Raw genomic sequence first — 21,916 nt, 5'->3', positions numbered from 1 at the left:
TTAAATCTTTTTACGGGTGGGAGTAGTACGCCGGCAGACAGGACGGGAGGAAACAACCAGCGACTGCCGGGTATGACAGCGCAACCCTTGGAGTAGAAGAGGATTTGGAGATGTTCTTCAGGGACTGGCGATCGAGAGGAGAGGTTCCTTGCTTCTGATGCCGATATCTTTCCACGGTAGTTTGTCCGCAGTAGTACTGTCCGTAGTACTGCCCGCACGGAGTACAGTACTACTTTCCAAGTATTTCTTTTGCGCCGGTGCAGTGCCAGTGCCGTCTGTACCTCCGTGCTTAAAGCAGAATAAGGGGAACCCCCCGGGCGGAGAACCATCCAGTGCCAAACAGCGCTGTGCACACCATCTCAGTCATCAACGGCGCCCGCATATTCTAGCTCAGGGTCCTCTCCGGGAATTGGCTGCATCCGACCTTCCAAGTACCGAAAGGCGTTCTCCAGGATGTTGGTGGTGATGGTTGCACGTAGAGATAAGTACAGAAGAGTGCTCTGGATGGCCATGCGCATGTGCCGGCTGTCTTCCAAATGGCCATACAGATACTCCATGTATTGAATATCATATGCACTGTAACGTTGTTACTGTGCGGTGCCGAATCTATTCCGTGCTGGTACTTTGGTCGGATAGAGTAGCCTGTCGGTCTGTGCACACGACTGGCTGGAGCATCAACGCCGCGAAGACCATCGTCGATGCCGTACATGCGCGAGTTTTCCCCCTCACCATCCTGCATGTTCGCCGTCATCGACTTGCTCGCCATATCTCTTCCACACCTCACAAAGTCGAAGGCGTATCTATGGCTACCATACTTCGTGGTATGGTTTCCACAAGTGGAAACTCATCGCGCCGGCAATGCTCGGCATTTGTGCCGTATAGGGCATAATGAGTTTCGACGTTCTGCCTGTGATTCGCTCCCTGACCTATGAAGCTCCTGTTTGAGCGATCAGGCGGTGAAGATTACCGTGGCCAGTCCTATAATGCTGAATATCCATCGAATCTCATAGGCTGTTTCGGGCATGTGATGTCGATCGCTGTGCTTGTTTTTGAGATGCCCACAAGCCTAACTATGTGTGACCAAACACTCTCATTGGGTAGGTCACCAACGACCTTCCAGCTTCCTCCATCAGTTGTCTCCAACGTTTCAAACCCCAGTCGGAGGAAGGCCGGAGCACGACCATACTTTGATGACTGTTGTCCGGGAGGACGGCACCCAAGGCCGAGGCTGTTCATTGGTAGGTAGGTATGCATAGCAGAGAGAGCAAGGTAGGCAAAATGTATGTGCATGTCATAATATCTAATAGCCTTACGTTCTTCCACCCAAGTCCTCCTTTGCATCGGCTCTGTCCCAGGAGTCCTTCTCCATCTGCCTCACGTCTTCTAATATCTGAAGCACTCGCCTTGTGTTCTTCTCACGCGCCTCTTCCTGCTCCCGGTAGATCTTCTCAAATCCGTCCAACATGAACGGCCGGAGAGCGATCTTCTTACCCACGCGGTAATCGTACACCACGATATCCTCTAGACATCTTGCCGCCGGCCTCTGTTCTCTTTCCGACAATATCATGGCGTCCAGGACAAACGACGACTCACCCTCCTTTGGAATCTTACGAAGTTTGTGAAAGACGGACACCTTATCAGGCCATGCCATGGGCTATCATCTGTATTAGCGACTGGAAAAGAACCTGTTCGATAAGAGGTGGGGTGGCACGTACGAATTTGTAGTCTGTCTTGATACTTTTCAGAATCATCCCATCTCCTAGCGGCGTGCACATCTCCATCCATTCCCGCTTATGCTCCGGATCTAAGTGCATAGCAATATTGCAGGCCCAGTTTACCCTCGCAGTCTCTGCGTATCGTATATATATGACGTTATTCACATGGCCCTGTAGTGGAATCACGTTAGTACCAATTCTTCACCGTAGATGGGCAGACTGACCATGCTATCCAACTCACCCCAGGAAACCCTGTGTCCGAGCAGGCCAGCTCTCTTCTCGTCGGTCAAGAACCCTTCGCTTCCTGCGAGGAGCTCCTTCCATTCCTGTCCCAGTATTTTGCATATCTTAGCCGCTTGCTGCACCTGCTCTGCATTCATACCAAATGTCAGGCATTTGCCGATTCGTAGCTTTGTATCGGAGAGCCATTTTGGAGATAGCGCAGGCAGCGCAGGGCCCTTCAAATGCGCTGCCGCATCGCTGCTGGAAGGCCGACTCGAAGCTCTAGCGGTGGAAGGTATTGAGCGTGCAACCCGGGATTGGGAGAGGCATTGAAGCGTTCGTGCTCGTCCGGTGAGGACGCTGGCTGCTATCATGGCGGTGCTTCAGACAGGCGTCATCTAAACATAAGCAAAACCTATGGAGAATATGCAATAACTGCTGTATATTATATCGATTTGGCCGCCTGAGATGCCGAGATAGTCGCCGTGGGTACCCGTCACCATCGCTCCAACCCCGCGTAAAGAGACACCCGCACGGACCAAGGTACGAGGCCATGACGTGCCGCTACGGCTTACCGGAGCTACTCGATCCACTATACCCGACAACTTCTGAAGCTCTTCATGGTGCAATACCTCACAATCGAGCCACTGACTTGTCTGACAACCTCTAAATATCTAGAGAAGATACCTCACTTGCTCCGGTTAAGCTGGTTGATATGACCGCCGTGAAAGATGGACTGAGGAGGGAGGTGATTGCGGTGTATAAGGGTATGATGCTGTGGTTTTCTACGTGGCATATGTGAGCTATGCTAAATTGCCATACAGAGCTTTTAAACCTAGGAAAGGACTATCCCCTTGGCTACAGCTACTTTAGGCCCAAGCTGCACAAGGCATTCTCTAGTCAGGCTGGGTTGACGGACGAGGCAGAGATTCGAAAGGCACTTGACAGGGCATATTTTGTGCAAAAAGGTACGATCCGATTTAATGTTTGCTTTTCAAGAACAAAACTAATCTGCGCCGCAGAGATCGAAGCATTGTTCGTCCATACACCACCCTATACCTGGGTAAAAAACATCGCTAAATATATATGCAGATACTATCTGAAGAAGTACAGATCACTGCGTCAAAGCTATTATAAGCCGTGAAAGGGCCATGGTGGGGTGGCACTGGCACTAAAATATGGGTTATCAATTGCTCATCCTCAAAACATGAAACGCCACGCCCATGCCCATGGTCGTTTGCGTCGTATGAAATGACAATCGGACAATCAAGACTCACAGCAGCTCCATGTGAGGTATCTTCCACTCATTCCCAGGATGTGGATCTGGCGGGTACGGCATGGGCTTGTCTGGTTTCTCGTCGGCAGGCTTTGACTTCGACTTCGGCATGTCCCTCTTCGTCGCCCACCAGGCACCGACCTCCAAACACTCGCCCCATGACGTTCCATTTTGGAGCAGAAGGTCATTCATCATGTCGCCATACCACCGGTCCCATTCGTCCTGACTCTTCCCGCTCGCTTCCCGTAAGAATGGCTCCAGACTCTCCATGTATTGGACCAAGGTTAGGAGAGCTGTGTGCCGAAGGGCTGTTTGGCCAGTTGTGAGGACCTTTTTGCCCGAATCCGCCTCCTTTCCTTTGGAGGAACCCTCGGTGCCAGCGCGCTCCCATCGGACCTCGCCGAGAGGAATAGCTAGTCTGCGGGACTCAATGTCCGCCAACTCTGGCTCCTGGAGAAGCAGCGATGCCATGCTTGTGCATGGTATCGCCGAGAGCCCTCTGGCGTCGAAGGCCTTTGTAAGCCAAGTATTGTATTCGGTCAGATATGGATTTTGCGCTTCCGTAAATGGCGTCTGAGCCGTCAATATATATGTACCAGTTCCCTCCGCTTGTGCCGTCTCCTCGTCCTCGCTATCGCTATCCTGGGATGCAAGCGTTGGGTTATGTGATAGTACCATGCGGATCGTGTGGTCTCCATCCCACACCTCGATTGCGCCACCAGGGCGTAGTATCCGTAGGTATTCGTCCATGAGGTTCGCCGTCATGCTTAGTTGCGATGAGATCATGCTTAGATCCTTGACCATGACAAGGTCAAACTCCTCATCCTGGAATGGAGTCGGTAATATTCGTAAATCGTGTTGGACAAATCGCCATTTCATTCCGTTCGTGCTGTTATCGGCCGATAGAGGGGCAATATCGATGCCTGTGAAGGAGACGCTGTGGCCTTGTCGGGCAAAGTGCTTGTGGCACAACGCACTCCAGTAACCATTCCCACATCCGACCTCGAGAACCTTCTTGGGAGGGGTGTTCCGGAAGTTTGGTGAACAGACGGGCCCGCCAAACACATTTACGAGAAGCATGGTGCGTAGGACCTGGCGGTGCATTTCTGGAAGGTCCACAGGTAGGGGGTACCGCAGAGTTGGATCGGCGAGATATCGCCGGCTGTTACGCATGGTGAAGGGGCGTTGAACATAGTCGTTCTTTGCTGGGGCGCCGCCTAGCAGTGACGGAGTATTCGTACTTGAATTTGTGAGGCTGGTACTCGATAAACTCTGAGCTCTCCCATGATGTGTCTGCACGCGCTGGGTCGGCTGCAGGCTATACAAATGTCGATCCAGAACTGCGGTTCCAGGGCCAACCACATACGCCGACGCGAACTGAGTGCTGAGTGACGGCCGTCTTTGTATCTTGCGAGGTCTGGCTTGAGAATGGGTTTGAAGGGAGGAAGTTTTGGAATCTGTCGAGCTGTTGGCGCTGTTGTTGCTGTTGGTGCTGTTGGTGATGGAGTGGAGCTTGTCTAATCGAGGTGACGAGTCCCCCATTCGGTCGGCTGTGCCACTGTTGACAACATGTGTGGAGCGGACAGTGGTTTGTTGCAGGTTATGAAACACGGGATTTGGTTGGGTGGGTGAGATGGTAGATTTTATAGAGGTGTTATGGGGTGATATATATGGATATATATGGATATATATGTTCAGAGACGCGATATTTTATAGGATATATATGGAATATCTAGGAAATGGAAGTACGGCAGTAGTAGTCGCCGTCGCCATCTCCCTAAGGATTCCGTATTTCCCATGTGTGCGGGGGAGAGGTTCTTTGCAACCTTGTATTTGTGGTTGTGCCTGGTCTCTTTCGCTTCTGCTCACCTCACAGTAGCCCAACCTCGCTCGTCCCGTGATTGTGGCGCTATTCCAGATCGCGTGTAAGATCCCCGATAGAGTAGATCTCTAGCTTGCAATCGACAAGTCGTCCTCCCATCCACAGTCAACGTCCTCTGAACCTAGAAAGCAACAGACCCCCCGAGACAAGAGGTTGCCTGCCAGATTGTGTTCACCTGGATTGCAGTATGCTCTCGCAGTACGGTGCGTTTGGAATCCCTTGATATCAGTGGGGCTCGCGCTGGGGAGCCTTGGAGGAAGCTTATATCTCCTGGTGTATGCGCGCGCCGTCGAACCTTGCTGACTCCCAGGTGTAGCATGACGCACGATTGACCTGACCCAACGTGTCCAATCTCAGGCACCAGATACTCGCATTTCACCTACGTGAATAGACCTATCTAAGACCATCTAGCGACATCTCTCTGCATTATCGCAACTGCCATACGGATACCTATGTGCCTGGAAAGAAGAACACGACGCACCCGACCACCCATATCGAAAGCACGCTGAGTGCTGCCCGCGACCATCACCTAGACCGCAGCGTATTTAGATGGCCGATGGTTACAGGTTTCCGCAGGCGAGTGCAGGAAGCTACTATCCCCATACACAACATCAGCTGGCGAGGCACACGCGAAACCCGTCTCCGCCGAACAGAGCCACATTCATATCAGACGACCAATCCCCACCATCGCCACCACAGTCCTCAGCAGAACGGCTGTACAGCATGTTTAACCAGGGCCATCAGCCAGGCCAGCATGGCCGGCCGACCACGGGCAACCGACTGCCCATAATGTACAACTTCCAGCACCAGACTTCCCACCAACAAACCCATACACAACACCACCAAGATCATACGCACACGAATGGAAATGTGGCCCACCATACCGCGTATTCATCGGGGGTCCTATCCAACTCTACACCAAACTTTACACCAGCAAACCAGACTGGCCACGTCACGCCCCAAAGAGGCGCGCAGACACAAATAACTGAACATTGGGCGGAGCAATTGAAGGCATACAAGGAGACTGAGCGGGCACATAACATAATGCTCGAGCAGCATGCGCCGAACTACTATGCGAGGACAAAGGGGCACGAGAATCGGAGCATAGCCGCTGAACCCGCAGCAAATGAGGATACCGAGGACAGAGGCCGGCCGTCAAATCAGGATGGCCCCATCAGGAGGCAAGATTGGCACAATATGGACATCAGCGGCCAAGGCCTAAGAGTGCTGACCCCGCCACTGTTTGCGTACACCTTTTTAAATGAGCTTTATATTGCGTCAAACAAGATCACCCACATCCCAGCCTCAATTGGAAAACTACGCCAGCTCAGGTACCTGGACGCGTCAAATAACCAATTGTCGGATCTACCTCCCGAGCTTGGCATGTGCGTCTACCTGAAGCACCTTCTCCTCTTTGACAACGACCTCAGGACGCTACCAAACGAACTCGGTTCGCTGTATCATCTGGAGATGCTGGGAATAGAAGGGAATCCCCTGGACGTTGGCTTGAAGCGAGAGATTATGGAGAATGGCACGAAGGCTCTGGTCCTCCACCTGAGAGAGACTGCACCTGGTGAGTTGTTATGACGAATGATGTGTTGGGTCGTGCTAATTAAGTCAGTCCCCATGCCCCCACCCCCACGAGTGATGTTAGAGCTCCAAGAAGCATCGGAGTCTGAAGAACATATCAAGGTATTCTCGTACAATACGCTCTGCTTCAAGATGGCCACAGAGCAAATGTACGGTTATACTCCGTCGGAAGCATTGAGCTGGGAATACCGCAAGGAGCAGATCCTACAAGAAGTCCAAGCATCAGATGCCGATTTCATAACTCTCCAGGAAGTTGATAATGACAGCTTCAAGGAGTTCTTCAGCATGAAGCTGGCGTACAACGGCTACAAGGGCGTATTCTGGCCAAAGTCGAGAGCGAGAACGATGTCGGAGAAGGACGCCAAGGTAGTTGATGGATGCGCCACCTTTTACAAAGGCAACAAGTGGATCCTGCTTGACAAACAGCTCATCGATTTCGCCAACATCGCAATCAACCGGCCTGATATGAAGAACCAGCATGACATTTTCAACCGTGTCATGCCAAGAGACAACATCTCCGTTGTCACATTCTTCGAAAATAGACTCACCGGGGCGCGCGTGGTTGTTGTCAACGTGCACATCTACTGGGACTTGGCCTTTTCCGACGTCAAGATCATCCAGACGGCGATTCTCATGGAGTACGTGACAAAGCTGACCGATAAATATGCCAGGTGGCCAGCCTGCAAGGACAAGAAGGCATATGGCATGGACAACGACGACCAAGGCGAGCCAGCACCGTCGATGGAATACACCAACACCCAGCTGCCGCTGCTTGTCTGTGGCGACTTCAACTCCACTCCAGACTCGGCCGTCTACGAACTGCTCGCACACGGCTCCCTTGAGCCAAACCACAAGGAAATGCGCGATTACCAGTACGGAAACTTTACACGTGATGGCATGCAGCATCCATTCTCCCTGCGCTCGTCGTATGCAAACCTAGACGGCACGCCCGAGGCGCTAACGTTCACGAACTACACGCCGGGATACACTGGAATTCTGGACTACATCTGGTACTCGACGAATGCGCTGGAAGTTACTAGCCTCCTGGGGCCAGTCGACCCCGAGTATCTGAAGCGGCTGCCCGGTTTCCCAAACTACCACTTCCCGAGCGACCACTTGAGCTTGTTGGCTGAGTTCACATTGAAGAAACAGGGCAAAGACAGGAAGGGGGATAGGTAGGCGTCAGGGGGGTGTGGTGTGCGCGATGGGTATCATATTCAGGAACTAAGTTTGGTGGTGTTTGGTGGGCGTTTTTGCGGTCAGTCGATGTAGAATTAATGCATTGTACGTATAAGTCTCGAAGATGATGATGTGAGTTATGTGTACGTGTGTGTGTCCTGTGGTGATTTTATGGCGATGCGATTCTGGAACATTCCTGTGGTTACTATATGACTCCATAGACTCCCTTGACTCCTTTGGAGAGAGACTCTACAACGTGGCATGATAATCTCTTTAAGAACTTGGCGAGTTTCAATTGGAGGCACGTGCGAAAAGGGTGGCTTTGGCGACTATTCTGCATCTGGCGCAATGTGCCGCTGCTTAGATGCAAATCTCCAAAATCTCCTTGGGGGAACAGTCAGTCGGCGAGTCGGCGATGAAATTAACACACTCGGATGGCTGTTCTTCCGAAACCTCCTTCGATGCAAACTAGGCAGCAATACGAGTAAACGAGGGTTACAAGCGGCTAGAACTCACAAGCGGCAGCTTACGAAAATAGACGAAGCTTGGCTGTCATTTTATGTGGATATTGGACATTGCACGCTCGGTTACTGAACGAAGGGGGGTGTTGCTGGTGAGTGGTAATTTTCGTAGATATGTCGCTAGCAACGTTGTCGAAGTGCATACGTACTCTACCTTTTCATCTTTCACTGTATATAATTAACGGCGGTAGAGTATAAGTGAAAGGGCTGAGACGCCCAGCTCAGAAAACAGCCACCATCTTGGACGGGAGACCACCAAATTCCGGCTTGGCATTCTAATATTACCCTGCGCTATTCAGCGCTGTCTGCCTTGATAGTGAAGTGAAGTGCTCTACGGCCTCCTGTGAACGCCGACTCGCCAACCCTTCAGAATAGGGAAGATGGGATCGTCACAAGAGCTGGAGGCACGCGACGCTGGTCTACCCTCCGCGGTCGAAAAGGGAATACCAGTAGTCGCGCCAGCTGTTGCGCCTGCTGCCCCTGCTGAAGCTCAAGATGCCATCATTGAGGCAACCGAGCTGGAGGTTGAAAGCGCGTTAAAGAAAGAGAAGGACGAGGAGCATACCAATGCCTCGTTTTCCCATTTCATTGTAGGCTCCACGTCAGCCCCGATTATCTCATCACTGACAAACTGAGTAGAGGATATTCTCTTATGGGAAGTCGTGGGACTTTGTCTTCCTCGTTGCTGGAGCTGCGGCAGCCATGGGGGCCGGGATCGTAAGTTCAGATTGTACACCTTCTGCAGTGAAGATATGTGGCTAATAATCAGACCTTGCCGTTGATGAATATTGTCTTTGGGAATCTAATTGGCGACTTCAGTAACGCGGCAAGCATGGATAAGGCTACCATGAGCAAAGTGTTGGCTGGGGCGATCAACAAGAATGCGCAAGTTCTTAACGCTGAATCGCAAGGTTACTGCTAACGGTTCTCAGATTGTACATTGTCTATCTCTTCATAGGAAAATTTGTGCTCGTTTATATTTCCATGGTTGCTATGCCTTGTTCTCCCCCTTTAAGTTGCATTCTGACACCGTTCAGTTTTCCTTCAGATTCGTTGGGACGCGGCTCTCAGCTGCCATCAGGCTAGACTATCTTCGTGCCTTGTTCAACCAGTCGATATCGGAGCTGGACAAGCTGCCAGCAGGATCTGCTGCCCAGACGATTACTGGTGGCGCCAATACCCTCCAGATTGGAATCACAGACAAGCTTGGTACCCTCTTGCAATTCTCGGCAATGATTCTGAGCGCCTTCATCGTCGCATTCAAGTATTCGTGGCAACTGACATTGGTGACGAGCTCTGTTTTGCTTGGTATCATTGTCTTATTTGGCTTCGTCATCCCCGTGTGGCTAAAGTCTCAGAAAGCAGTCGACTACGCAAACGGCAAGGCTACATCTATTGCTAGCGAAGCCATCGGAGCGGTTCGAATGATTGTTGCCTGTGGTGCTGAGGAGCGCGTTTCAAAAAAACACGGCTACTGGGTCGGTGAAGCAAGGAAAAGAGGATTGAGGCAGTCGCCTCTCCTTGGTGCCCAACTTGGTCCAACCTTTCTCTGCGTCTTTGCCGACTACGCCCTGACATTTTGGTATGGTGTGAAGTTGTATAACGATGGGCACATTGATAGTGTCGGCACGATTTTAATGTGAGTGTTCTGGATACTCGTGGAACATATAACTGACTATCGCAGTGTCCTTATGAGCGTCTTGATATCTGTCATGTCACTTGGAAGCGTTATTACACCGTTGAATGCTGCCACGAAGTCGGCTGCGGCGGCCGCAGAGTTTTTTGCGATCATCGACAAGCCAACATTGTCGCGGGATGGACTGAGCGATCCGGCTGTCTTGACTCCTGACGATATCAAGTTCGAAAATGTAACATTCGCATATCCGACACGGCCGCATGTCAAAGTTCTTGATGACTTTAATGCTGTATTTGAAAAGGGCAAGCTCACAGCCATTGTGGGGCCATCTGGATCTGGGAAATCAACCATCGTCGGCCTCATTGAGAGATGGTATAATCTCACGCCAGAAATGGAGGCCGAGGAATCAGAAAAATCTGAAAATGTCCAGCTGGGTGGAGCCATCAAGATGGGAAACCATGCACTAGACGATATAAACTTGAAGTACTGGAGATCTCAGATCGGCCTTGTTCAACAGGAGCCGTTTATCTTCAATGATTCGATATTTGCCAACGTTGCATACGGGCTGGTTGGTACCGAGTGGGAAGACGCAGAGGAATCAATCAAAAGAGAGCGGGTAAAGGAGGCGTGCGAGGAGTCGTTCGCCGACGAGTATATTACCAGACTACCCCTTGTAAGATCTTTGTTATTAGATGTCGACTTTCGCTAACGATAACCAGGGCTATGACACACAGGTTGGCGAGAGTGGGATGAAGCTCAGTGGTGGCCAACGGCAACGACTTGCCATCGCACGAGCGATTGTGAAACGCCCCCAGATCTTGATCTTTGACGAGGCCACCAGTTCCATCGATGTTCGCGGAGAACGAATTGTCCAGGCTGCGCTTGACAGAGTAGCCAAAGACCGAACCACGATTACAATTGCCCATCGACTTTCAACCATCAAAAAGGCCGACAAGATCATAGTTGTTGCGAAAGGAAAGGTGGTCGAGCAAGGCTCACACGAAGAACTTGTCAAGGATGAGGATGGTGTATATCACAACCTCGTACACGCACAGCAGATCATAATGGGCAGCACCAAGGAGTGGGAGATTGAAGAGGACTCAACCGCCTCTCTAGAGGCAACAGAGGTCTCGGAAAAGATTGCCGTCGAAACAAAGGTCGATACTTATGTGCAGAAAGATGTCTTTCGGAGTTTTGGGGTGTTGCTTTTCGAAAACAGAAGACATCTGCCTTGGTTGTTTCTGACGATACTGGGATCACTGGGTGGAGGAGGTAAGAAATGCGTTCATCACCTTGGCGTATCGAGCTGACCTTTGTAGCCGCCGTTCCCGTCACAGCATTCCTCATGGCGAACGTTATTTCAGTCTTTAGCGATTACCGACCCGACGACGTCCAGGGAATGTCAAGTGCTAGCCAAACGTGGGCATTGGCGTTTGTTTACCTTGCAATAGGTGTTGGCGTATCGTACTTCGTTATGGGCTGGTGTGCCAATTCTCTATCTGTGCATGTTGCAAATACATATCGCCAGCAATACTTTGAGGGCGTTGTGCACAAGCCGATCAAGTTTTTTGATCAAGAGGATAATTCGACAGGAACTCTCGTGGCTCGACTATCGTCTGACCCAACCCAGCTGCAAGAATTAATGGGCACGAACATGGGCTTTGTTTATATCGCCATATCCTCGCTGACGGCCTGTATCATATTATCCTTGGCCATAGGATGGAAACTGGCTCTTGTGTCGCTGGTTGCTGCACTCCCACTAACCTTCACTGCTGGCTTCTTCCGCGTCAGGTATGAGATCCAATTCGAAAAGTTGAACGCCGATGTCTTTGCCGAGAGTTCGAAGTTTGCATCAGAGGCGTTCGGAGCCGTCAGAACCGTGGCAAGCCTTACCCTCGAAGACAAAATATGCCAGCGGTACGAAGACCTTCTGGACCACCACCTCTACCAGAGCAGAATGAAGTCCCGGTACAGCACTCTAGTATTCGCTCTGAGTGACAGTATAAATATGCTCTGCATGGCGTTGACCTTTTGGTATGGAGGACGCCTGCAAGTGAGTGGAGAATATGATATCAAACAGTTCATTATCATCTATACAGCTGTTATCCAGGGTGCCGAGGCGGCTGGGCAATGGATGAGTTTTGGCCCAAATGTAGCCCAGGCGACTGCTGCTGCCAATCGAATTCTCAAGTTGAGAGACGTGGGCACTGGCGATTCTGGGAAATCCTTTGAGGCCGAGGGTGGAGTCGAGATCCAGTTCAAGGATGTGCAATACACATACCCGACAAGAGACTTGCCGATATTTGAAAGTCTCAACCTGACTATCAAGAAGGGCCAATTCGCCGCATTAGTGGGGCCGTCAGGGTGTGGAAAGAGCACGATTATCTCGCTGTTAGAGCAGTTTTATCAAGTCCAAGGAGGTTCCATATTGATCGATGGGCAGGACGTGACGGAGCTGAATGTTAAGGAGTACCGCAAGATAATGTCCCTTGTTGCGCAGGAGGCAACCCTCTTCCAGGGAACCATTAAAGAGAATATCCTTCTCGGGGTGGACGACGCAACAGACGAAGAGGTTTTCAAAGCTTGCCGCGAGGCTGAGATCCACGACTTTATCGAGTCGCTTCCTGACGGGTATGGCACTGACATTGGCAGTAAGGGTGTGGCTCTGTCTGGTGGGCAGAAGCAGCGCATCTCAATCGCCCGTGCCCTTGTCCGCAATCCCCAGGTCTTGCTGCTAGATGAGGCGACGTCCAGTCTCGACAGCGAGTCCGAGAAGTTGATCCAGGCTGCGTTTGAGAAGGCGGGTAAGGGTAGGACTATGGTCGTCGTCGCGCATCGTCTAGCGACGATTCAGAATGCGGACGTGATCTTTGTGCTTGGGGGTGGCGCGGGAGGCGCAAGAGTACTCGAAAAGGGAAGTCATGCGGAACTGTTGGGCAAGAAGGGCGTGTACTACCAGATGTGTCAGAGCCAGGCCTTGGATAGGTAGGGCGGTGAATTTGTATTGGATACGGAGGGGGAGGGTATGGGACGGACACATATGCCGCTCAGAAGATGCACAACCCATATTTTTCGGTATAGCAGTGTATAAAATTATATATTCTACTTATTTAGGAACTTTATAAAATCTGTTAGATTCTCAAAGCAATTTTGAGGTCTTAAAGCTGAAGCTGACTATTAATGATGTCTGAATTGTAATTATATTTGGAAAATATCTTTATTATATATTTACAAAGCATTCATCTTGCTCGTTGAGTTGAATTATACTATACATGAATAGTTTGTCTACATTGATATATACAATTGAATATTAACCCGAAGTCAGTTTCTAACGTTGAGGCGAAGAGTGGTTTCCCAGCCTTCTAGAGAGGTGTAGCACGCCCCGGAGATGTCCACTCTAACAGATGATGCCGAGCATTGGTTTGCTCAAGAAATTCGATACATCCGTACCGCGGCACCCTGCCGCCTGACCTTCGAAAGTTTGGCGCCCATCCGTTTCTGTAGCCGTGAGTTATCTTCCAGCGGGATCTTGCTTCGGGAGGATGGCAATAGAGATCCTTTGAGCAATATTGGATCCTTGAAGCTGCAACTGCCTACACCAGCACGCCCTTAATCTCATCTACCCTCCTCTGGACCCTTCTTTGATTTCCAAGTCGAGTTCCTTGCGATGAGATATTCACGACTTTCAATAGATTTCCGGAGTCCCCAAATCCCGCCAAGGGGCCAGAACTGGAGCGCCCATGTGCCCCACGAACTATTATCTGCCTTCTTCGCGGCGTCGGGATCAACTTTAACCTTGTGCCAGACACTGGGTAGCGACTCGCCATGGTATTTCTTCCGTAGGCCGTCATACCACTTGCGATCGAACATCTTCCAGAACTCGTTCTCCTCGTAGTACGTGTGGGCATAGTGCCACTTCATACCTCCAAGGTCACGAAGCTTGTGCTCCAGCTCGCGGTTTTTGGCAACAAATTTGTCCCGCTGTGCAGGGCCAAATCCCCAGAGGCCAACATTAAGCATTGGCTTTAATGTTTTGCCATCGGTGTCCATCTCGGGGTTATGGGGGTGCAGAGTTGGAAGGCGAGTTTGCTTTAACGGGCATAGCCATAAGGGCCATATTTTGAATGAGTCAGCCGTGTAGTTTATGAATTCTTCCGCTGTAGAATATGGAAGGGCAAGATCTTGGATGACATAGTTTCTGGATTGTCCGCTAGCATGAAGTGCTTTGTACAGCATCCTCGTGTGCAAGAAGTCGTCAAGCCACCAGCGAGAGAGCCAATTGAACGGGAATCGGAAATACTTGAAAGCAGACGCGCCAACCCAAAAGCCTCCACGATCATATCGGAACAGATACTCGGCCAATGGGATATATTCAGTGTATTCTGCGACTCCCTTCGTTTTGTCCTGCACGTGCAAGTAAAACCAAGGATCCCTCGCGTCGCTGAAAGTCTGTACATGAGCATTTGGTGGGAGTTCGTCTGTCATCGTGCCGGTGACTATCGCACCGTGGTCTTTAGAGAAGAGAATGCCATCCACATAATCAAGTTTTGCATTCTCCGTTTCTTCCCTCACCTTCTTGACAGCCTCGGGGACGGATTTAACTGTGTGGTAAGTTGCCTTGACGTATTTCTTTGCCTGAATGAGCTGTAGCTCAAGCAAAGTTGATATGCCCAAACTTCCCACCGCACCAGAGGCTCCATGGAAGAGGTCGGCGTTCTCCTTTTCCGAAGCAGTCACAACTTCTCCATTCCCAAGTACAACCTCCACCGAATTAACGGTTTCGTTGAAATATCCATACTTGAAAGAGCTGCTCTCGCCTCCGGTTCCTGCAAAGCCACCTCCAGCTGTAATCCCGGGGAATTCCATGACAACCGGTGGGATTAAGCCATGTTTCATTGTAGCTTCGACGAGACGGTCCATTGGCACGTTCGGTTCGACCAGGGCAGTTCGTGTTTTAGTGTCGACTTTTAGGACCCGGGAGAGAGCGCTGATGTCGACCGTGTTCTGGCGTTGGAACGCCTGGCGGGTGCTGTTCGTTGAGCCATGATTGATCCGGAACGGAGCGCGTTGTTTGAAGTAGCCTTGCACGCTGGCCGCGATCTTCTCGACCGTGAGCTTGTGGTTCTTCATGGGTGGGATATGCAATTGATCGGCTGGGAGGGTATCGCCATGTGCCTGACGCAGAACAAAGCAAGTAACAAAAGTGCAATTGATTGAAGGAACGCCGAGGGTCAAAATATTTAGTGCAGGGGTCCAAATAAAGTTCGTCATGGCAGCTCCACCGGCCCGACGTCGCCCCGATGGTTCCACGTGATGGTATTTATCGTTTAGGGATTTGATACTCGTGGAGATCAAAGTTATACTGCGACGGCGGAGGCAAGGGGATGAGCTGCAACATCGGATGAAGGCTCTCATAGATCAATATAATATTATGTTATCGCCAGAATCTATTGAGAGGATCAATTATAATATATCTATGTACAACGCTACTTTTAGTCGTTAAGTTCGTGAAATTGCTAAATGTTTCGATGGGCCAGACGAAGAATCCGGGGTATGTGTGTGCTGATATTGGGTTGATGCGGTAATGATTGTGGGATCAGAGTGGTTGTGGAGAAATAGTATTTCCCCTACCACCAGTCACACCTCAAAGCTTAAAGACGTCGTCGCCAGCACTATGTGAAGAATTACTCATCTTCACGCATTGTAAGGCGAGGTATCTCGAACAATATAGACCTGGCCAACGAGGACGGTACAACCGACGGCCATCGAGATTGCGATGATTGGAAGATTCACCCGTGCAAAATCGAGCCTCTTAACATGGATGTGTTTCCGAGCGAGGATATCCCTCCATAGCATACCAGCAAGCGACGCACTGAATGCCGTGCTGAACGCTCCATAGTTCACGCCAATAGCCATTCCATATACTGTTGCCCAAAATGTCCGATTGCTGATGGGGATTAGGTTTTCGTCGTGGATATCCGTCCATGCTTGGACTACACGGCACAGAAGAATGGTGGTGCCGATATTGGTGCCGGCAAACTATTCATTGTTAGCTGGCTACATTTGTTGGTCATTTGGGAAGACCTACATTGCAAAGAACAACAGACAGGAAACCCATGCCGCCAATGGCACCGACAGTCCCTGTCTTGGAAACCCAATGATCCCATCCGTAGGCAAAGACAGATACCCAACCTTTGGTAACCAGCGCTTGCACAAGGATGAACATGGTGAAAGCAAAGGGAATAAGTGCGAACGGTAGATGCGCTAGAACGGCCGTGACGGTAGGGAATGTCTCCTGAGACCATCTGTAAGCATCTGCACCGAGCGATGTAAGCGTTGCACGCTCATGTTTTTGACTTCGCTCAGATGGTGGTATCTTGTCGTCCGCCGGTTCGCTCAAAGTCACTACGACTCGGGGTTTGGAAGCAGAATCTCGATCTAACTCCTGCTTCTCGTCGAGAATACCAATAGCGCTAGCTGATCGATCGGACGGGGTTGGCGTGTGGGTTTGTCCCTCGTTCTCAGTTGCCCGAGCTGGTTCAGCCACAGGCGACTCTGTCAGAACCATGGCATGTCCGAATACTGGGCCCTCCTGGTCAAGAGCAGACTCTCTGTTTGCACGTTCGGCTCGAGCAGCCTCGACTTCTTGCCGGCCTTTGCGCGCGATACTGCGTGTCTCCTCCCGATGGAACCACCCGAATCCCAAGTCCCAGCAAAACATGACAAACGCGCCCGGCAAAGTCACCCAGTAAACAGGACGTTCGTTGCCGCTCTGGCTAGCAGCGTTGAGCGCGAGAACAGTAACAAGAGTCGCCGCCATGACAGCGGCTCCGAATGCCGCGCCTCCCTTGTCTAGGAATGGATTCATAATCTCCTCCAAGGAGAGAGTGTTGGCCTGCTCGTCGTTTGCCGCCAAGATCTCTTCTTCCTCGACATTTCCCCTAGAGTGAGGAATGTTGGGATTTGCGGGTTTTCTCGATTTCGCTTCATCTGACAGTTCGTGCATCTTGATCGAGAGCGGGATAAGAGACTCGTCCGCGAAGATGATGTAAAGCAAGAAAGGGAAGAGGACAATGGCCGTGACAACAACAGGCACAATCATGTTTGCGGTGTAATTGATGAACTTGATGTTAAAAGCACCAGCGAGGACAAGGTTGGTCGGGTTAGAGGAGACGAGGATCGCGGACGCAATGTTTGCTATAGCGAATTGAGTGTGGATCCATGCCCGGGGGTGAACGATGTTGCTCGACACGCGGGTCATGTAGGCGAGAAAGGCGGTGCCGGACAGAATGATGGGGTCGTTCCCTATGAAGCTGCCCAGGCCAAAGAAGAAGATATAGAGGTAGAAGAACAGCCGGTGCCCAACTTTACCACCTTTTTGGAGAACCTTGAATGCCAAGAATCTGATCAGGCCGGAAGCGTCGATGGAAATGGCGATGTACGCCAACGTGATGAAGAAGGCCATGATATCAATTGGGGAGATGTTGTCTGCGCCAATCGTGCCATCGTGGACCTCCTTGCGGCCGATAGCTAGGATGGCAAGTAGAAATAGGTCTGCTATTAGGGGCGCAGTTACAAAGTTCATGGGGAAGTTCAGCCGCACAAAGGGCTTGACTTTGCCATTATCATCACTGTCATGGTGAGAGCGCGGCGATATTACTCGCAATGTGCTCAGGGTATCAAGGAACGCATTTGAGAGCGACCGAGGGACGTAAATTGGGATATGGAAAGGGAACAGGACGATGCAGTCTGTGGGCGTCAGCATGTCCTGCCCGAGAAAATATTTCACTCACTGGTGATGATGAAAACGAGCAATGTGACAATTGATCGCCAGTTTCGAATGCGACTGGTGTCAGTGTCTGGTTCCATTTCAGTGTGAGCCATTGCTGGGCATTCTCGAGGGTAAGATGCTGCCGCGCGAATGTCGTGTGCTTGGATGCAAGGGTAGCCGTGCCAAATCCTCAGTTGGCACAAGTTGAAGTACAGCTTAGCTGTTGCTCTTATCGCGACGCACAGACGGCCATGAAGATGAGATGCAATGGGAGCTGGTATTCTTAAAAAAAATTACTTGCAGCAGTCGAGCAGATCGAGATCGAGAAGGGAGGCCCTCTTAAGAGCGTCTTCGTCGATGAGATAAAGCTCTGCTCAATAGACACAGCCCGTCGGCAAGTTTCTTTTGGAGACGGATCGCGAACAATCTATTTGTCGGCCAAGGGCCCAGAGATACTTGGCTCGAGAGGTTGAACAAGGCTGAACTGCCAAACCAAATAAAGCGTGCACGTGCCTATCGAGGCGCAGCGTGGGTAAGACCAACTAGTGCGGTTGTGCGAACAAAGTGAGGCTGTGTCGGAAAATCGGAAGGATGGCGGCCATGGCATGGGATTGGCAGAGAACGATGGAGTACAAATTGGATAGAACAGGGAAACGATCAGAGGCACGCGATCACAATGGGGGGGGAGGTCGGGAGAGGCCGGGGAGGATTGGCTGGGGATAAGACTGTGTATGAGAGTATGGGAGTGGGTTTCTCTTCGAAAGGAACTTGTTGTCCTCATACAGTTGCATAGAGTGATAAAGATCATCTGAAATGAGGCTCGCCTTCCATATCCTGCTGCCTATTTGCGGCGGTGTGGAGAGAGCCCACAGATACGGCGAGATATGATACACTAGTCGCTTGTCGTACCTGTCTTGGGCAATCGGGGCGGGATAGTCTGGCGGGTTGGATAACTACTGACGTCTGCCGCTTACTGTAAGAGTGCAAGTGCAGGGCCGGTGAGGATGCGGGGTCAAGTACCGTGCAGCCTGCTGCTCGAGTAAAGTCGCGCATCACATTGCCGCCTCCCAGTTATCCCTCAGCCGCACATTCCGTCGTAGCGGTGCGATTCCGAGTGGAGAGTCTACAGAGGGAGATTCGTGTCAGTCCGTCCCGTAGGATTGACTTTCGGGCGATCTCTCCTTCTCCCTTTGAGATCCCCATATAAACCTTCTAGAAGCCCACACCATCCCCACACGCCAACTCTCCTACTGCACGTAATCTGATCTGAACCTCGGAGACATACATCCATCTTACCTGCGTTGTGATTCAGCGTGATCTGCGTAATCACGAACCCACGAACCTGTCACTTGATTCTCTTACCTCTCCCGACAGACCATGCGTCGGGCGAGAGAACACAATGAAAACAGGACAGCGTGTCTGAACAACAACTTCACTCGGCTCTGAACGAATGTGAGATAGACCACGGAACTCTCTGGCGTATCCGAAACCCTTCTCGGCTGGGGCGCGGACAGACGACGAGCCATGCCGGCGCTCTCTTCCGTGTCGCTAATGAATACGCTCGTCGTTCGAAACGCGACAGCTGCCAATGCAACCGCCAACCCATATTTGCAGGTCGTATGCGCGTGGCCTGTATCCGGCCAGTATGGGTTAGGCTCACGAATATTGTATGTCCAGCCCCCTTGCAAAATCCTAACGCCATAGCTGACACGTCCAGATACTATGTCCTTGTTGCTGCGTGCGTGTTTGCTCGGAACGTGAAATGGTTGAGAAAAGCTTGTTTAGCGGCCACATTGCTCTTCCCCGCCGTTGCTGCTCTCCATGGCATCGTTCTCGCCGCGGTACCCACGGATGGTAAGTAAGCTATTGATGTTCTGCTTCGGTGACTAACGGCTGTAGGCGGTATTGATTTGGACATCTTTGGGGCGTTCCAGCTCTGCTCGATAGGCATCTTGGCCGCTCCAGTGACGGTCAAGGTGTCAGGAACATATTTTAACGACCCTGGCCGGAACGCCATCTTTGCGTGGACCGGTCTCATCCTGTCTGGTAAGTCGGCTTTCCTCTACGACGATCATGACTAACCTTGCAAAGGTCTGCTCAGCCTGACGGTCCAGTTCTTCAGGCTTTCAACAAAGGACTGCATTCACGACGAGTTTGGACATGCAGTATCCCCAAAGGCGAGCGAATTCGGCTACAACACGACGTGTGGTCTCATCTGTAACACTGATCAAGGCCCGTTCTCCCCCATGCGAGGTGGCTCAGCAGACGACGTCTACGTAGTCCCAGCGCCGGATATACTCACCTTCGGCATGGCCACACTGCTGTCAGCTGCTTGTTGCATCCCCGCCGTCCTCTCGCTGATATCCATGTGGTATAAGATCCTCGAGATCAAGTGGAAGACAAGCTTTGGCGATGGAGGGGAAGAAAACAAGATAATCGACGGGACGAATGGCGCCACTAATGCCGCGATGATGCGTGTCAAAAACCAAGTTAGGAAATTCATGCTTGCCGTCGAAATCCCCGTGTTTGGTGCCGCCGTGCTCGCCATCCTCATCATCGGCGAGAGGAATTTCTTCAGCGCGCAGGTCAGGTATAAAACGGAACCCATGGCTAGTATTGGTATGTCTCTTTTCTCTATCGCCGTGGCATAGCTGACAGTTTTCAGGCCAATGGGCACCTATCGCAGGAACTGTTCTTGCCGTGATGGGATCGCTATACCTGCTCTTAGCAGGCGGTGAACTAGAAGAACGACTCGATACCCCTAGAGATGGCCATGTTCCATCGCCCGACTCTGTCATCTCTGCGGATACGGATGACCTTGAACGGCGCAGCGTGAATGCAGCGCGAGAATCGAGCGAACCAGACGCGCGATCTACGGCTATGGGACGTAGCTTTTCTACCCCTGGCGAGACATCAGGACAGTCTAGAATGGCGAAACTCGGCAGGTCTACGACGGGCTCTACAATGGACGTTGGCAACAGACGAAATATAGCCAAAATATTAGAAAAGTTCAGCGACATCACCCACCCTTCAGCAGAGCGATTTAACTACGACGCGTTTAAGCATGGAATAGCAGCAGGCTGGCCAACCCTGCCCGGCGAAGAGGAGCGAAACCCGAAGTTGAATCAGACAAGAAAACAGTTCAACGAGTCCCGGGATGTAGATGGGAGTGTTGCACCGATGCGACCGTCGAGAGCAGCGAGCTTTACAGGAAGCGCAGCCTCGATACGCCATCCGTCGCCATCGCCTTCGCATAGCCCGCGCGATGCCTCGTTCCCATTCGACCGGACATCATCTGAGATGCATACCATCTCAACGCCGCCAGGTGCTTTGATGAGAGGTAGGGCGAGGAGGGATACGCTCGAGGTGCCGACGATATCTCATCATAGTCTACAAACGAACTCATCTTTCGTCGAGGCGGTACCTGACAGCCCGAGTTCGCCTATAATTATCATATCTAAAACGACAGAGAACGATAAGTAGTTAACTAGATTTTATGTATATTACATGTAATTAAAATCATAAGATAATAAATAAAACATCTATAACTATTCTTACTTTCCTCTACCTTTCTATAATTTCCCTTCTCTTTCTCTTCTCTTTCTCTTCTCTTTCTCTTCTCTTATATCTGCTCGGGGTACTATCACCAGGCGGCGAAGGTGAAGGGGATCAGGGAGTATGTGAACTTGTGCACGAGTGTGGCGATCCAGTTGCATCCCACCAGCGCCTTGTATAGGCTGGGTTACTTGCCAGATTACGTGGTTTACCACGAGCTGATCCTGACGTCGAAGGAGTACATGTCCACCGTGACGTCTGTCGACCCTAAGTGGCTCGCGGAGCTAGGCGGGGTGTTTTACAGCGTGAAGGAGAAGGGGTACTCTACGCGCGAGAAGCAGGTGACGGAGGTAGAGTTTAATCGCAAGATGGAGATTGAGACGCAGATGGCGGAGGATAAGCGGAAGGAGGAGGAGAGGTAGGAGAGAGAGAAGCCGCGGGGGGGGGGGGGGGGGAAGGGGGGGGGCGGGGGGGGGAAGAGGGTTGCGCAGGGGGGGGGGGGGGGAAGCGGGTTGTTAAGGGGGGGGGGGGGGGGTTTTGGGGGGGGGGGTGGGGGGGGGGGAGAGATG

General features: G+C 51.3%; 9 protein-coding genes across 9 annotated transcripts; 4 read left to right on the top strand and 5 right to left on the bottom strand.

The window, feature by feature from the left end:
• Positions 1-359: 359 nt before the first annotated feature.
• VE01_01978 (uncharacterized protein) lies at positions 360-766 on the bottom strand (the record flags this gene model as incomplete). The annotated part of the gene is made up of 2 exons (XM_018271493.1): positions 360-576; positions 624-766. 2 exons carry the CDS (start codon positions 764-766, stop codon positions 360-362), a joined length of 360 nt encoding a protein of 119 aa, XP_018133521.1.
• Positions 767-1,309: 543 nt separating this feature from the next.
• VE01_01977 (uncharacterized protein) lies at positions 1,310-2,311 on the bottom strand (the record flags this gene model as incomplete). The annotated part of the gene is made up of 3 exons (XM_018271492.1): positions 1,310-1,654; positions 1,716-1,886; positions 1,940-2,311. 3 exons carry the CDS (start codon positions 2,309-2,311, stop codon positions 1,310-1,312), a joined length of 888 nt encoding a protein of 295 aa, XP_018133527.1.
• A 341-nt stretch (positions 2,312-2,652) lies between these two features.
• Positions 2,653-3,081, top strand: VE01_01976 (uncharacterized protein; the record flags this gene model as incomplete). The annotated part of the gene is made up of 4 exons (XM_018271491.1): positions 2,653-2,704; positions 2,762-2,905; positions 2,960-2,972; positions 3,030-3,081. The coding sequence occupies 4 exons, from the start codon at positions 2,653-2,655 to the stop codon at positions 3,079-3,081; spliced, it is 261 nt and encodes an 86-aa protein (XP_018133526.1).
• A 129-nt stretch (positions 3,082-3,210) lies between these two features.
• On the bottom strand, positions 3,211-4,755 carry VE01_01975 (uncharacterized protein; the record flags this gene model as incomplete). Its single annotated transcript, XM_018271490.1, has 1 exon — positions 3,211-4,755. The coding sequence occupies one exon, from the start codon at positions 4,753-4,755 to the stop codon at positions 3,211-3,213; it is 1,545 nt and encodes a 514-aa protein (XP_018133529.1).
• Positions 4,756-5,115: 360 nt separating this feature from the next.
• On the top strand, positions 5,116-8,125 carry CCR4 (Glucose-repressible alcohol dehydrogenase transcriptional effector). Its single transcript, XM_018271489.2, has 3 exons — positions 5,116-5,298; positions 5,412-6,668; positions 6,717-8,125. Exons 2-3 carry the CDS (start codon positions 5,645-5,647, stop codon positions 7,862-7,864), a joined length of 2,172 nt encoding a protein of 723 aa, XP_018133528.1. The 5' UTR covers positions 5,116-5,298; positions 5,412-5,644; the 3' UTR covers positions 7,865-8,125.
• VE01_01973 (uncharacterized protein) lies at positions 8,126-13,253 on the top strand. The gene is made up of 9 exons (XM_059463404.1): positions 8,126-8,477; positions 8,577-8,975; positions 9,025-9,102; positions 9,155-9,270; positions 9,318-9,372; positions 9,423-10,024; positions 10,070-10,694; positions 10,741-11,293; positions 11,341-13,253. Exons 2-9 carry the CDS (start codon positions 8,766-8,768, stop codon positions 13,008-13,010), a joined length of 3,909 nt encoding a protein of 1,302 aa, XP_059319977.1. The 5' UTR covers positions 8,126-8,477; positions 8,577-8,765; the 3' UTR covers positions 13,011-13,253.
• On the bottom strand, positions 13,196-15,271 carry VE01_01972 (uncharacterized protein). Its single transcript, XM_018271487.2, has one exon. It carries the CDS (start codon positions 15,149-15,151, stop codon positions 13,637-13,639), a length of 1,515 nt encoding a protein of 504 aa, XP_018133522.1. The 5' UTR covers positions 15,152-15,271; the 3' UTR covers positions 13,196-13,636.
• Positions 15,272-15,453: 182 nt separating this feature from the next.
• VE01_01971 (uncharacterized protein) lies at positions 15,454-18,542 on the bottom strand. Its single transcript, XM_018271486.2, has 3 exons — positions 17,815-18,542; positions 16,110-17,770; positions 15,454-16,060 (listed from the first exon to the last, which is right to left on the bottom strand). The coding sequence occupies exons 1-3, from the start codon at positions 17,903-17,905 to the stop codon at positions 15,716-15,718; spliced, it is 2,097 nt and encodes a 698-aa protein (XP_018133525.1). The 5' UTR covers positions 17,906-18,542; the 3' UTR covers positions 15,454-15,715.
• A 242-nt stretch (positions 18,543-18,784) lies between these two features.
• VE01_01970 (uncharacterized protein) lies at positions 18,785-21,342 on the top strand. The gene is made up of 5 exons (XM_018271485.2): positions 18,785-19,459; positions 19,510-19,646; positions 19,692-19,838; positions 19,884-20,411; positions 20,458-21,342. The coding sequence occupies exons 1-5, from the start codon at positions 19,317-19,319 to the stop codon at positions 21,273-21,275; spliced, it is 1,773 nt and encodes a 590-aa protein (XP_018133524.2). The 5' UTR covers positions 18,785-19,316; the 3' UTR covers positions 21,276-21,342.
• Positions 21,343-21,916: the final 574 nt, after the last annotated feature.

This window comes from Pseudogymnoascus verrucosus, assembly GCF_001662655.1.
Source record: "Pseudogymnoascus verrucosus strain UAMH 10579 unplaced genomic scaffold scaffold_6, whole genome shotgun sequence".
Lineage (NCBI taxonomy): Eukaryota > Fungi > Ascomycota > Leotiomycetes > Thelebolales > Thelebolaceae > Pseudogymnoascus > Pseudogymnoascus verrucosus.
This window is presented reverse-complemented; position numbering and strand designations above follow the sequence as displayed.